Here is a 16,217-nt window from a genome sequence, read left to right as displayed (position 1 = left end):
ATCGTCTTTGGCATGATGATCCTCGATCCAGCAAGGAGAATATCGTCTTCTACTGCAATATCGTCTCTAATCGTCCAGTATTGACGAATTGTCGCCTGTACCTGCTGGATTCTCTCCGGCCACCCCTGTATCACTTGTTGTGTGAGTAGTTGCAATTCCTCATCTTTGCTAGTCTCATCTCTGACTTGACTGAGCTTTGTAGGGGTAACACTCACTAGTTGGTGGATTTTTACTGTTAGACCCTCCACCTCGTGTTTCTCATATGGTGACAATCGAGACAACGCATCTGCTAGCACCATTTCCTTTCCTGGCTTATATTTAAGCGTGAAGTCATAGCTTTGGAGCCTTAGAAGTAGTCTTTGCAGTCTTGCAGGTGCTTTGCACAGATTCTTCTTATAGATCTGTTCTAGCGGACGATGGTCACTCTCTATTGCAAACTGCCTTCCATACAGGTATGTATGGAATTTCTCGCATCCATACACTACTGCTAATAGTTCTCTTTCTATGTTGACGTATCTCGTCTCGGCTGACGTCAAGGCCTTTGATGCAAAAGCTATTGGCTTTCTTTCCTGCACAAGAGCTGCCCCTAGTCCTCTGGTAGAAGCGTCTACTTGCAGAGTGACTGGTTTTCTTCTGTCATAATATGACAGACTTGTTTCTTTGCACAACAGTTCTTTAAGCTGTTTGAAATTCCTTTCATGTGATTCAGACCACTGGTATTCAGCATCTTCTTTCATTAGCTCTCTGAGATTTGTTGTATGTTCCGACATGTTTGGGATGAAAGAACTCATGTATTGGATCAAGCCAAGGTAACTCCTCAGCTCTTTCTTATCTTTGGGTGGTTTCATTTGAGCAATCGTCACAATCTTCTCAGGATTTGGCTTGACTCCCTCTGGTGTGTAAATCATACCGAAGAATTGGCAATCCTTGACTTTAACCATGCACTTATCGGCATTTAACTTGATGCCAGCCTTCCTGGTGCGCTCCATGGCCTCATGTAGGTGCATATCATGGTCTCTTTCATCTGCTCCATAGATCTGAATATCATCAGCTATTCCTATAGCTCCTCCACAGCCTCTATATGTCTCGTCTACTTTCTGTTGAAAGATATCTTGACTGACCTTTAACCCGAATGGTAGCCGCAGGAATTTGTAACGGCCAAATGGTGTGTTGAATGTTGTCAGTGTTGTTGATTCCTCATCCAGCTTCACGTTCCAATATCCATTTCTGGCATCTAGTTTTGAGAAAAGCTTGGCTCCTGCCAGTGATGGCGTAATCTCCTCTAGCGTTGGGGTGGGATAGTGGTCCCTCTTTATCGCCTGGTTTAGATCTTTGGGGTCCAAACATATTCTGAGACGCCCGTTTGGCTTTTCTCGTACCACAATTGAGTTTACCCAGTCTGTGGGTTCAGTGACCTTTACGATCACTCCCTTTTCTTCCATCTCCTTTAGCTCTCTTTCAAGCTTTGTCTTCAGCTCGATGGGTACTTTTCATGGAGCATGGATAACGGGCTTTACCTCTGGATCGATGGTGATGTGGTATTGGAAATCTCCAAAACATCCTACTGTATCATCGAAACATTCCGGATACATGTCTATCAAGCCTTTTTTACTCTTGATTTGTGGGCGATTTTCCAGCGGGGTGTTGCTGTCTATCCTCAGTGACATTTTCGTCAGCTCGTGATTCACTGAGATCAATCTCAACTTCTCACAGCTGTTTAATCCCAGGATCGCTGGCCCCTCAGTGTCGGTAACATAGAACATGCAGTTGATGTTCTTTTATGTCTCCCTTTGACAAAGGTTATTCCGAGTTGTTTAATCTCACTCCCCCCGTATGCTGTCAGCGTGACATTACTTGCCTTTAAACAACCACTTTTCGGGTAGCCATCTTCTCTCAAGTTTTCGGGAAAGATCTGCTGGTACAGTCTCAATGGGAGAATGTTGCTCTGAGCCCGTGTCCAGCTTCAACTTTAAGTTGATGGTTGTGGGCTGACCTTTGATCCTCTTTTCGATTTGGATGATGGTGTGCAATTCTCTCCTCGGAGTATTTTCCACTCTGGACATCTCGTGAAGCTGTACCTTTATGGTTTCGATGTTTAGTGTATTGTCACAACCATAATCATCATCATCCTGCTCATCCATGGCATGCATATTGTGTTTCTTTCTCTGGTTCTGCTGTCTGCCTTTGTTTTTGATGTATGTTCCTCCTTTCTTCATTCTACACCTCTTTTCCCAGTGGTTTAGTTTGCCACATGCATTGCAGCTTGTTCCAAAAGCTGGACATTTCCTCCTGTCTGTATAATCGTGCGGTCTTCCACAGTTTCTGCACATGTTTCTCCCATTGTCATGTGCATATCTTTGTGTGTTGTACTTTTCCCTCACTGTATCCACTCTGTTGTCCGTCTCAGAAGCCGTCCGCATGTCAGCCGTTTGAGAAATCAACGTTCTCATTTGCTGCTTCATGGCTTCATGAGCTCTCGCAGTATCTATAGCCTCTGTTATTTCGAGCTTTTCTTTCCCTATCAGGGCTTTTTGTACCTCTGCATGCGCTGACCCCCATATCAGCTGGTCCACAAGCCTTTCCTCCATTTCCTTAAATGCACACTTGCTGGCTTCATTTCTCAGCCTTGTTAAGAAATTGTCAACTGTTTCACCGAGTTCCTGTCTTAGGCTCTGGAATTTGTATGTGTATACGGTGATTGGATTTAGGCTCTAGATGGTTGCTGAATTTCTTAAAGATTGTTGCAGGGTTTTCCTTTTCCTCTTCAGTCAAACTCCAGCTATTATACAAATCTAGACCTTTTTCTCCTGCCCGCAACAGAATGTAACTAACCTTTTCCTCGTCGGCAGTACCCTTCAGGAAGCTTTTGAATGTAAGGTCACATTTCTGTTTGAACTTGCGGAATGCCTCTACTATATCGTCGGCTTCCCAGTTCATGAGGGGTTGCATTTGCGCAGTCAGTGCCGCGGCAGCCGCCATCTTAGTTGCCCGTACGATTCACGCTCAATCACGCAGACACCGGCACTCACGATCAACTCATATATTCACTTTTCGTCTTATTCATAGTTCGTATGACACAAGTTGTACTCACTTATACCGCTGCCACCATGTTGTATCCCCTTGTGTTCTTATTACTATGTAATACAGACACTTTTAACTCATTTTAGTTTACAGCTTTTACTCAGTGCTTTCATGATGTTGCTGCCGCATGGTGCGGGGTGATACAAGATGTCCGACCTTGCACTGTGCACTGCCTGACACAGTGTGCCACATAGCAGTATAAATGCACTACTCAAAGTAGTTCCATATAACAATGTAACAAGTAGTTCCATTTAACGATGTGATAATATAACGATGTAACAATAATGTTAGGAATAACAGTGTGGGAAGTACAACCTCTCCCTTTTTAGCATAGTCTGACCTAATGGGCACGAGAAAGGACCTTTCTGAGTAGAGATTGAAAGGGTGAATGGAGAAGCTTTAAAGAACCATTTTAGAGAGAGATAGCGGACTTCACGTGTTACCAGCTAATGTGGTCGGTATGGGCGGAGAATTCCTAAAACCTTCCCAAGGCGGGGAGGGGAAATGGAGCTTGATTTCTGAGGCTGGGGAATAGGATTCTGTTTGAGATAATTATATTAGTATTTCATTGTGCAATTTGTGCCTGTCCACAAGACATGAGTCAGAAAACTACTAAGGAATCTTGCTGATATCAGTGACTCTTACAATGATTTTTTGGGTTGTCCCAGCATGTATATCTGAAACTTTGGAGGTCTATGGGGTAATCCAAAGAAACAGGCTGCATTTCTCCTTGTGAGAAATGTATAGGAAAGTTTGTGGCATTTGGAAAACTCTTCCAATCAGAACCTTTGAGATCCCAACCTGTTCCATGCAACAACAGATTACAGCACTTGTGGGCACTGCCCACTAAATCCCATGGTTGGACTATTGTTCAAGATTACAAATAGCACACACACACAATATTGTAAAGCTCAGGGAAGCATAATGTCAATCTAATGCCTTGTACGTCTCATGAAGAAGCAGGAAGCTATGAGTATGTTCCCCCATCTTAGATGGGTACTTCAAGATCTATGCAAGGATAAATAGGAAGCTCATTGAACCTATTTCTTTTGAAAGAGAAGTAAGACAAGATTAGCCATTGTCAGTCAACCTGTTCAATGTTGTCATGAGTGATGTGCTAGATAGAGATGTAGGGGATGGAGTATCTATTCTAGGTATTTCTGAAAGAACTACAGTGCTCCTTTTCACCTGATAATGTGCTGTTGCTGGATTTGCCTGAGAATCTAGTGTACTTTAAGCATAATTTTGAACAATAGTCTAACCAGTGGGAAATAGTGGAAGGTGACTGCATGTTCACGCATCAGGTGGGCTCTTAAAGTTATTGATTAGAAGGTACAAGAGGTGTCTATCCCAACTGTTGATTCATATTGGCAATTGAGCAGTTCTGGGGGTGTCAGTTTTAGCCTGGACACAGTTCTTTAGGGCCATGCTGAGGAGGGATGAAGGGCACATTGGTCTTTTTTCAAGCACAGCAAAGTTCTAATGCAGGTTCAGCTGGTGCTGTATAAGATGTGTGTCCAGCAGTTCTTCACGGTACAGAACTCCTAAGCATCAACTCTAGTGCTTCCTTCAGCCCATAAGTAAGATATAGGACAAAGCAGTGAGGCGGATTTGTAGCAAAAAAGGGAAACAATTGTCGGGAGAGGGAAGGAAAGCTTCGACTTACACCAACTTGTTGCTCAATAGCCTGGAGGAGGAGGAATAAGCCACTCACACTGAATTAAGAGCAGGGTGACAAGAAAGCCTGGTGCATTAGCATTGGACTTGGGTGCCTAGAACATCAAACTGGCCGTCACATTGCAAGCTGTTCTGCAGAGGATCCTTCCAGCACGTTGAAGACAGGTCTGTCATATAGTTAATGAGGAAACTCAGACTACAACTGCTAGAAGGCATTGCCTGGAGGCTGGGTATACGAACGTCCACTTATATATCCAGGGTTCTGTTGCATAGCTTGATGGTGTTGCAGAGAGGCAAGCAGCTGCTGTAGGTCTCCACCAGTTGAAACCATCATTCAATGGTGAGTGTCAATACTGTAGTGAGGAAGGTGGTGGCACTGTAGTTACATATCTCATGAGGAGCTCCTGCTATTTGCTGTCTGTCTAATAAAGTCTCTAACCCAAACTTGTAAGACTAGGCCCTTTATGGTCTCCCAGTCTGTCAGTTACTTAGAGTTCGGACCCGAACCAGAATGAAGACAATGACAAGATTTCAGGGTAATTACTTCTTTACTTAAAATCAATCAAGCATACAAGCAAGCATAAAATCAAGTTTACACGCAAGCATAAGCTTCAACGAGCAAGCATAAGCATACATCCGTACTAACACCAGCGAGTGACCAGTTCGGCGGTGACTAGTAGGCCCTTCTTTCTGTGCGACTGGTCAAGCCACCCGACTCAGTGCAGCAGCCCCCAAGCGTTCTCTAACTGTGTCCTTTATACCCAAAACTTAGCAGGCCTCCCAATGCATAAGTGTCTCAGACCATGTTGGCTATTGTTCAATCATTGGTATCTCTTATCTGTAGTCAATGGGCCTCAAGGCTGCTTGTGCCATGTCTGAAGGGGTTGCAGAAGTTCCTCATTATTCAATCAGCTTAAAGGTTTGTTTTGCAGAACTCTCGAGGTCCTGTCTGATGAGGTTACAGAAGTTAACTAAATCTGTAATCAATGGGCCTCTTATGCCATGTCTAAAAGGTTTACAGAAGTGAACTAAATCTGTTTAAAGGTTTGTTTGCAGACCTCTCGAAGCATGCTGGTACATTAAATTCAGCCAAGTCACAACGAACAACGAATTATATCTTACATACTTGGCAATTATCTAATGACCAATTAGTGACAAATCTAATTTTTTGGGGGGTGGGGAGGGGGAGCAAGGCCTCTGGTCAAGTTTAGTCTGAGATAACACACCTACTGATGGAAATTTGTAACCCTCTGTGGCAAACTGAATAATCTGATACTTCATAGAATCATAGAAATTTACGGCACAGAAGGAGACCATTCAGCCCATCATGTCTGCGCCGGTCAAAAAAGAGCTATCCAGCCTAATCCCACTTTCCACCTCAAGTGCATATCCAAGTACTTTATAAATGCGATGAGGGTATATGCCTCTACCACCCTTTCAGGCAGTGAGTTCTAGACCCCCATCATCCTCTGGGTGAAAAAAGTTCTCCTCAACTCCCCTCTAATCTTTCTACCAATTACTTTAAATCTATGCCCCCTGGTTATTGACCTCTCTGCTAAGGGAAATTGGTCCTTCCTATCCACTCTATCTAGGCCCCTCATACTTTTATATGTCTCAATTAAGTCTCCCCTCAGCCTCCTCTGCAAAAGAAAACAACCCCAGCCTATCCGGTCTTTCCTCATTGCTAAAATTCTCTAGTCCTGGCCACATCCTCGTAAATCTCTTCCATACCCTCTCTAGTGCAATCACATCTTTCCTGTAATGTAGTGACCAGAACCTGGGCAAGTCTGCAGTACTCCAAGGCAGTGTCCATGAGTGACCAGCCAGCCTGCCTCCTCAATGGAATTTGGACTTATCACTTGTGGCGGGGGGAGCAACTGGAAATTTTCCCACTCAGCTCTGGATAACCCTGCAAGCAATGCCTTAATGGCTAGAGTGGTTCTAACTGGGCAAGCAATGGGAAGCTTACCAGTGATTTATGGTAGCAAGTGTCACTGGTTAAACTCCAGCAATATATCCACACATACTTGAGATTCCATAATCCTTGGCTTTTGCTAACTTGCTCCTAACTTCTGTGGACCTAGGTAAGTGGAGTGTTTCCAAATGGCAAGAGAGTGTGCCATTCATATCAGACCATCTATCTGTGTGGATTTCACAGTTGTTTGGTTTGGAGATTTTGAAGCACAAGTCAGGAGTGTGATAGAATACTCTCCACCTTAAACATTCACTCCCTCCACCACCGGCGTACCGTGGCTGCAGTGTGTACTATCTACAAGATGCACTGCAGCAACTCGCCAAGGCTTCTTCGGCAGCACCTCACAAACCCGCGACCTCTTCCACCTAGAAGGACAAGGGCAGCAGACGCATGGGAGCACCACCACCTCGCAAGTTCCCCTCCAAGTCACACACCATCCGGACTTGGAAGTATATCGCCGTTCCTTCATCGTCGCTGGGTCAAAATCTTGGAACTCCCTTCCTAACAGCACTGTGGGAGTACCTTCACCACACGGACTGCAGCGGTTCAAGGCGGCGGCTCACCATCACCTTCTCAAGGGCAACTAGGGATGGGCAATAAATGCTGGCCTTGCCAGTGATGCCCACATCCCATGAACGAATTTAAAAAAAGCACTGGTTGACGGAGCTTAAAAGAAAATGACAAAATCATTAAATAACCCCATCCTTCTATCAGGAAAACATACACACAAAAAAAAATTGTCAAAATAATTGGCACTGGCAATAAGAGTCCTTTGCATAATCAAGCTTTTCCCATTTCCTCCCTTGGGATGTTGATCTTGCTACACAGATATTTTCCAAGACTTCAAGGGCTTTTGTGACCCTCACCCTCCCCTGCATCTAAAAGCCTCACTGGGTACAACCCACATTTTCAAATAATTTGTGCTTATGCAGGGGGTGGATTTTATTCAGGGAAATGGGGCAATTTTCCACGTTGAAGACTTTTTAAAACTCCCTCAACACTTTTCCAATAACAAACTGTTATAAATTTTGGGTCTGCCTAAGATACTCTCTTGGGTTCAGTGTCACCAGTCTCTCCCATAAGTGGACCCTTATGGTCAAGAGTTTACCTTCGCTGCCTAATATCTAGATGTACAATAGCATAACCTGGGGATACAACTGTGAGACCCCCCCCCCCCAAATACTTGCTTGAATTGAATGTCTTGATTCTTGCACATGCCAAGTGCATTTTTCCAAACTTCTGAAAGGTGCACTGATTAACACTTTAATAAAACAAGGCCAGATATGAATCATTAAGCTGCTTTATTTTACAGTCAGTAAGTGGACGTATAGAGTAACAGCTATAGAAAAGCTCCCCTTATTTCAGCTTAACTTTAGTTCCTCCTTGATAATTAAGAAAATAATAGAAAATATGCCCTGTTGTCCCAGTTAGCTGTCTTGGTAACACTTTCTTTTGGTCAGTCCTATCACTGAATCAGACCAAGGCTTACTCTGAGCCTGGTCGGCTCCCCTCAAGGAAAACAGCCCTAAACTGTCAGCTGTGGTTCAGTTGGTAGCACCCTCGCCTCTGAGTCAGAAGGTTGTGGGTTCAAGTCCCATTCCAGGCCTACATTAAAACCGAGGCCCCGTCTACTCTCTCAGGTGGACGTAAAAGATCCCATGGCACTATTTCGAAGAAGTGCAGGGGAGTTATCCCTGGTGTCCTGGCTAATATTTATCCCTCAACCAACAGAACAAAAACAGATTATCTGGTTATTATTATGTTGCTGTTTGTGGGACCTTGCAGTGCGCAAATTGGCTGCCACGTTTCCCACATTACAACAGTGACTCCACTTCAAAATGTACTTAATTGGCTGTAAAGTGCTTTGGGACGTACGGTGGTCGTGAAAGACGCTAAATAAATGCAAGTCTTTCTTTTTAAATCTTACCCAACTGACCATAAATATGCATTTTCCTTTCAATTTGTTGCTTCTGAGGACAGGAAGTTGAGGGCCATACCTCCAACTTCTTCCCTGTCAAGGGGTTTGCCCAGTAGACCTATCAATTTCACTGATTACTGGCCTGCTAGGTGGAGACTCAACCACATCATATCCTGCTGTGTATGCATAAAATCACTTCCTGCCAAGATCCCAATTTTAAAAAAAAATTAGGCCTCCATGATTAGTCTATTGTATAATATACTCCAGATATTAATTTTAGGCTTTTCCTATTTCATTTGGCACAATTCACATTGTTTTTCATGCAGTAAACCTATGTGTATAATACAGTTTTATATTTAAAACATTCTTCTAAACTAGATACAGTATATTCTTAACTCAAAGTCACTTAATTCACATTTTTAAGCACTAAATTTCCACATTGTGTTATATATGTTGCCAAATTCAAATAATTGGATAATTCCGTTTTTTTGATGCAAAACCGACTTTGAATTATCAGGTGTAGACTGTAAGCTAAACTACCAAAATGGTAATGCACTATTGTGCATAAGAGCAGAGAGTAGTTGCAACTAAACCTTTCCATTGATACTCCTGAGCAAAGAGGTAACTGTTCAAATGTTTTGGATGGTATGGTATAGAATTTCGATCACAGCAGCTGTAGCTTCTTCACAAGCCGGTTTTATTAGGTAAGGTGGAAGTAAAAAGCCATATTTCCCAGTATCTTGAAGTTCCAAGGTAAATGAATATTTGATGCCCAAGTCATAAGCCCAGTCATCTGAACATCCACTAGATAAATCTGTAACAATAGTGAGAAAGAGATTTAGAAATCATTTTGGAAATACAATGTTGGTATGCTAGCCGTCATTTCTTATTAACTGTCCCCAATAGAGGATCATCTGACAGGTCAATGAATTCATCCAGCAAGTTACTGAGCCATACAGATCCCAGGTTTGATTTCCCGGTCTGTATTGAATCAACTGAGCTCAGGTACGGCAGCAGTGGAGGCATTACAGTTGACCTCTGCTGCAGAGTTAGGGATGTGGAAAGATTGGTTTGTATTCCAGCGCCTCTTTGCTGTCCAGTGACCTCTGCTGGAAGTGCAGGTGTGTGGACTTCAGGTGAGTATTTGGATTGTCTGTGACTCCCTCTATCACACAAATCCATGAGAGCTAACATGGATTTGTAACAGGTAGGTCATGTCTAACGAACCTATTTGAATCTTTTGAGGAAGCAACTGAAGTAGTAGACAGGGGAATGTCTATGGATGTAGTTTATATGGACTTCCAGAGGCATTCAATAAGGTTCCACATAAATGACTGTTAGCTAAAATTAAAGCTCATGGAACTGAAGGCAAATTATTGACCTGGTTAGGAGATTGCTTAGGCGGTAGAAGACAGAGAGTAGGGATAATGGGTATGTACTCGAATTGGAAGGAAGTGACTAGTGGTGTCCCACAATATTCTATGCTGGGGCCTCAACTATTCACTATATTTATTAATGACTTAGATAACATAATAAAGAGCCATATATCCAAGTTTGCCGTTGACACACAGATTGGTGGCATAGTAAGTAGTGTCGACAGGAGCATAAAATTATAAAGAGACATTCATAGATTAAGTCAGTGGACAAAACTGTGGCAGATGGATTTTAATGCAGGTAAGTATGAGGTCATCCATTTTGGACCAAAAAGGATAGCTCTGACTTTTTTAATGGTGAAAAGCTAGGAACAGTGGAGGTCCAAAGAGATTTAGGGGTCCAAGTACACAGATCACAAAAATGTAGTAGTCAGGTACAAAAAATAATCAAAAAGGCTAAAGGTATCTTAGAGGGCTAAAATATAAAAGGCAGGAAGTTTTGCTACAATTATACAAAGCCCTGGTTAGACCACATCTGGAGTGCTTCGTACAGTTTTGGGCACTGCAACTTAGAAAGGATATGTTGGCCTTGGAAGGAGTGGAATGCAGATTCACCAGAATGTTACCAGGACTCCAAGGGTTAGATTATGAGGAGAGATTACATAAACTAGCCTTGTATTCCATGGAATATAGAAGGTTAAGGGGTGATTTGATTGAGGTTTTTAAGTATTTTGAAAGTAATTTATATAGAAACTTTTCCTGCTGATGGGAGAGTCTAGGACATGGGGACATAACCTTAAAATCAGATCCAGGCCATTCAGGAGAAAAGTTAGGAAGCACTTCTTAATGCATAAGGTGGTAGAAGTGTGGAACTCCCACAAAAAGCAGTAGTTGCCAGCTCAATTAATAATTTTAAATCTGAGATCGATAGATTTTTGCTCGCCAAGGGTATTAAACGATATGGAGCCAAGGCAGGTGGATGGAATTAGGATACAAATCAGCCATGATCTCATTGAATGGTAGAACAGGCTCGAGGGGCTAAATGGCCTACTCCTGTTCCTATCTTCCTAATAGGACGCTGATATTCATTGTAAAGTTTTGTGCACGAATAATGTCTTCAGGAAAGGATTGGAGGGGAAAAAATTGGCAGAGAAAAAGTGATTGTAGTGATTTCACCTATTGTACAAATGTAGGAATTCCTGTAAAAGTTAGACTGCATTTGTATCCAGCTATAGGGAGTAGACCAGTTTCACAAAGCAGAATATTCTGGGCTAGCCCGCCCTCAGTTAAGTTCACCAATGCATTTGCTGTCAGAAGGAAAGGATGGAAGCTATGATATTTTCAAGCCAGAAAACTAAGAATTACAAGGTAGGAATAAAGCAGCAATACTGGATGGGGCAAAGGAATTAGAGGAGAGATAGGCGACAACACCAACACAAAAATGATCAGTGGTCTAAACATTAGTCAGTATATCTAGGGAAACTCTGCCCTCACTATTTCATAATCTACTACTAACCAATTCTGCCACAACCAAAATATATTGACACCACACAGTCTAATTAGCAATACATAACATCAACACTGACTATGCAGCTAACTACATGGCATCACCATTAAAAGTGTTGCAGGCTATGTGACATCACCACTGACCGTGCAGTTAACTACTCGACATCACCACGGACTGCAGTTAACTACACGAAATCACCACTGACTGCAGTTAACTACACGGCATAACTTACTACATGACATCACTACTGACTGCAACTAGCTATGTGGCATCACCACTGATTGCCACTGGTTGTGTGACATATTCACTGACAGTTCAGCTAACTACATGACATCACACTGACACTGTAACTAACTACATGACATCAATATTGACTGCACAACTAGCTAGGTTTACCCTTTCAGGTGAACAAAAAAGATCCCATGACACTATTCAAAGAAGAGCAGAGTTCAAGGAGATATTTCACATCTTTCAAGACTGAGGAAAAAGGAGAGTAAAAGAAAAGACAGCCATCCGTGGCTTAGTAAAGTAATAAAGGATAGTATCCGACTGAAAACAAGGGCATATAAAGTAGCCAAATCTAGTGGGAGGATAGAAGATTGGGAAGCATTTAAAAGCCAGCAAAGAAGAACTAAAAGATTAATTAAGAAAGGGAAGATAGATTATGAAAGTAAACTAGCAAAAAATATAAAAACCAGATAGCAAGAGTTTCTACAGCTATATAAAAAGAAAAAGGGTGGCTAAAGTGAACGTTGGTCCCTTAGAGGATGGGACCGGGAAATTAGTGGTGGGGAACATGGAGATGGCAAAGACACTGAACAAATATTTTGTATCAGTCTTTACAGTAGAGGACACTAAAAATATCCCAACACTGGACAAACAGGGGGCAATGGGGGGTGGGGGGGTGGGGAGGAGCTAAACACGATTAAAATCACTAAGGAGATGGTACTTGGTAAAATAATGGGACTTAAGGCGGATAAATCCCCCGGACCTGATGGCCTACACCCTAGGGTCTTGAGAGAAGTAGCGGTAGGGATTGTGGATGCATTGGTGATTATTTTCCAAAACTCCCTGGACTCAGAAAAGGTCCCGGCAGATTGGAAAACTGCTACTGTAACACCTTTATTTAAGAAGGGAAGTAGACAAAAGGCTGGAAACTATAGACCAGTTAGCCTAACATCTGTGGTTGGTAAAATGTTGGAGTCCATTATTAAGGAAACAGTAACAGAGCATTTGGATAAACATAATTTAATAGGACAGAGTCAGCATGGTTTTATGAAGGGGAAGTCATGTTTGACAAATTTGCTCGAATTCTTTGAGGACGTAACATACAGGGTGGATAAAGGGGAACCAGTGGATGTAGTGTATTTGGACTTCCAAAAGGCATTTGACAAGGTGCCACACAAAAGATTACTGATCAAGATAAAAAATCATGGGATTGGGGGTAATATACTGGCATGGGTGGAAGATTGGCTATCTAACAGAAAACAAAGAGTTGGGATAAATGGTTCGTTCTTGGGCTGGCAATCAGTAACTAGTGGTGTTCCACAGGGGTCAGTGCTGGGACCCCAACTCTTTACAATCTATATTAATGATTTGGAGGAAGGGACCGAGTGCAACATATCCAAGTTTGCCGACGATACAAAGATGGAAGGGAAAGCAGTGAGTGAGGAGGACATAAAAAACCTGCAAAAGGACATAGACAGGCTAAGTGAGTGGGCAGAGATTTGGCAGATGGAATATAATATTGGAAAGTGTGAGGTTATGCACTTTGGCAGAAAAAATGAAAGAGCAAGCTATTATCTAAATGGAGAGAAATTGCAAAGTGCTACAGTACAAAGGGATCTGGGGGTCCTGGTGCATGAAACACAAAAAGTTAGTATGCAGGTGATCAGGAAGGCCAATGGAATCTTGGCTTTTATTGAAAGGGGGATGGAGTATAAAAACAGGGAAGTCTTGCTGCAGTTATACAGGGTATTGGTGAGGCCACACTTGGAATACTGCGGGCAGTTTTGGTTTCCATATTTAAGAAAAGATATACTTGCTCGAGGCGGTTCAGAGATTTAAAACAGAGATAGAGAGTTTCCTAGCAGATAAGGGAATTAGGGGTTACGGGAGAGGGCAGGGAAGTGGACGTGAGTCTAGGTTCGGATCAGCCACGATCCTATTGAATGGTGGAGCAGGCCCGAGGGGCCGTATGGCCTACTCCTGCTCCTACTTCTTATGTTCTTACGTTCTCCCTGGTGTCCTGGCCAATATTTATCCCTCAACCAACCTCACTAAAAACAGATTATCAGGTCATTTATCTCATTAGTGTTTGTGGGACCTTGCTGTGTGCAGATTGGCTGCTGCTTTTCCTACATTACAAGGGTGACTACACTTAAGTAAGTACTTAATTGGATGTGAAATGTTTTGTGACATCCTGAGGTCGTGAAAGGGTTATATAAATGCAATTATTTTCCTTTTTTCTAACTATATGACATCACCACTGACTGTGCAACTAGCAACATGACATCAACTGTGACTGCTGCTGGCTATGTGACATCACCACTGACTGCAGTTAACTACACAACACCACCACTGACTGCAGTTAACTACACATCATCACCACTGGCCGCAGTTAACTACACGACATCACCACTTGTCTTCTTTTGCACACTTTGTATAAAAATAATAAATTGCAGGACAACAGAGTATTACAGTTTAAACTCTTTTAATGAAGCATCAGGTCTGTGCTTACTCATATCAGTACAGCACCGTATGGACAAAATGGAGTCAGGATCCCTGGGTCTTCTAAACAATAGCAGTCCTTACAGATGCCTGCAGGCCAATGACAACTCAGCATGTGATCACATGTGAATATAATAGGTATTCCTTACAGATGCCTGCGGGCCAATGATAAATCAATATGCAAATGTTACATCCCCTTTTAAAAAGAAAAATGTTATGCAATACTTTTAAACCTTTCTTCTACCTAATGTTCTCGGTAGCATAAACATATTAGTAAACTCAGCATTTAACTAGCGCTGAAAACATCTCAACGTTTCAATAACATTGTACAGTTTTTTTTAGGGCAGCGATCTGCCTACACCCTTTGACAGTTCACAAGTCAAGGATAACTCTAGGCTTGACCGCTCGTCGGAATGACGGTGTTGTTCCTTGGTGTTCAGGAGGTGCCTGCGATTGCGGCGGTACACCTGTCCTGGGGTGCGGACGTGATACGATCGCTCAGTGTCAGCTGGCTGGATGACGACTGCAGGCTTCAGTAGTCATGCTCCTGGATTCTGACGGATTCTCCATTGTGCAGCGGCGGCAGTAGTCTAGCTGACCTGTCATAGTATCTCTTTTGGTGTTGCTGTCTCTGTACACGTTTTGCATGCACTTGCTTGCAGCTGACGACCTGCCAGGGCCTGTCTGGGACACGGTGAGGTATCATGGGCTCTTTGACATTTGATGGGCGGTGTTCTAGACAAATGGAACATTTTCCGACAATGTCCTCAATGTGTTTGCACATTCCGGGCCAAAACATAATTTCACGTGCTCTTTGTTTGCATTTTTCCATGCCCATATGTCCAGCATGAATTTTTGTCAACATCTCTTCTCTGAGACTGGTAGGAATGATGATTTTCTCCCCTTTGAAGACGATTCTGTTGATTTGTGACAGTTCGTATCTGTGGTTCCAGAATTCAGATATGCTCTGAGGGCATTTCCTCACGCCATCCTTCATGTATGACTTTGCTCAGCAGTGTGAGCTGTGCATCTTTCTCTGTTCCTGCTCGGATCTCCTTCAGTTTTGAGTCACTCACAGGTAAGCTGTTGTACACCATGTGCAACTGCACATCCATGCCTTCACTCAGGCTGCTGTCCTGGTAGCCAAGAGACTTTCTGGAGAGCGTGTCTGCGACAGGAATGTCTTTGCCTGGATGGTGAATGATTGTGAAGTCATACTTCTGTAGCTGAAGGATCATTCTCTGTAGCCTTGGTGGGGCTGCGGCTAGTGGTTTCCTCATGATTGACTCGAGGGGCTTGTGGTCGGATTCCACAATGACTTGTCGGCCATAGACGTATTGGTGGAAACGCTTACATCCAAACAGAATTGCATATAGCTCTTTCTCGATTTGAGCATAGTTGATTTCACTGTCTGAGAGAGATCTGGAAGCGTAGCCGATGGGCTTTCCTTCTTGCAGTAATACTGCGCCTAGTCCGTACTTTGACGCGTCCACTTGTAGTCGGAGCTCTTTGTTGGGGTCGAAGTAGGCAAGAACTGGTCCTGGTTCTCTGGTGATTAGGTCTTTCATTTTCTGAAATGCTGTGTCATGCTGTTTGTCCCACAGGAACTCATTGGATTGTTTGAGCAACTGACGCATGGGTGCGTTGATTTCGGAGAGGCTCGGGGCAAATTTGGCTAAGTAGTTAACCATGCCTAGTACTGTCTCTAGCTCTGCACGGTTCTTCGGCGGCTCCATCTTCTTGATGGCGGAGATTTTCTCTGGATCCGGCTTAATGCCATCAGTTGAGAGGCGATGCCCGAAATAACTGATCTCGGTGGATCCGATTATGCTTTTCTCGGGGTTGAGCCGGATACCTTTCTCCCGTGATCTTTGTAGCATCGCATGGAGGTTCCTGTCATGTTCCTCTCTATTCCTGCCATAGATGAGGATGTCGTCTACGATTAAGACTACTCCG

General features: G+C 43.1%; 1 protein-coding gene across 1 annotated transcript in view; it reads right to left on the bottom strand.

Moving 5' to 3' along the window:
* Window positions 1-8,015: 8,015 nt before the first annotated feature.
* cpb2 (carboxypeptidase B2 (plasma)) overlaps window positions 8,016-16,217 on the bottom strand; it is a 42,194-nt gene continuing 33,992 nt past the window's right edge. The window contains exon 10 of the mRNA XM_086007390.1: window positions 8,016-9,465. Within this exon, the coding sequence (XP_085863516.1) occupies window positions 9,281-9,465 (185 nt within the window). The 3' untranslated portion in view covers window positions 8,016-9,280. The remainder of the gene's footprint in view (window positions 9,466-16,217) is intronic.

The sequence above is a fragment of the Somniosus microcephalus genome, chromosome 14 (genome assembly GCF_052327205.1).
Source record: "Somniosus microcephalus isolate GS21.2 chromosome 14, FLI_Smic_1.0, whole genome shotgun sequence".
NCBI classification, from domain to species: Eukaryota; Metazoa; Chordata; class Chondrichthyes; order Squaliformes; family Somniosidae; genus Somniosus; species Somniosus microcephalus.
This window is presented reverse-complemented; position numbering and strand designations above follow the sequence as displayed.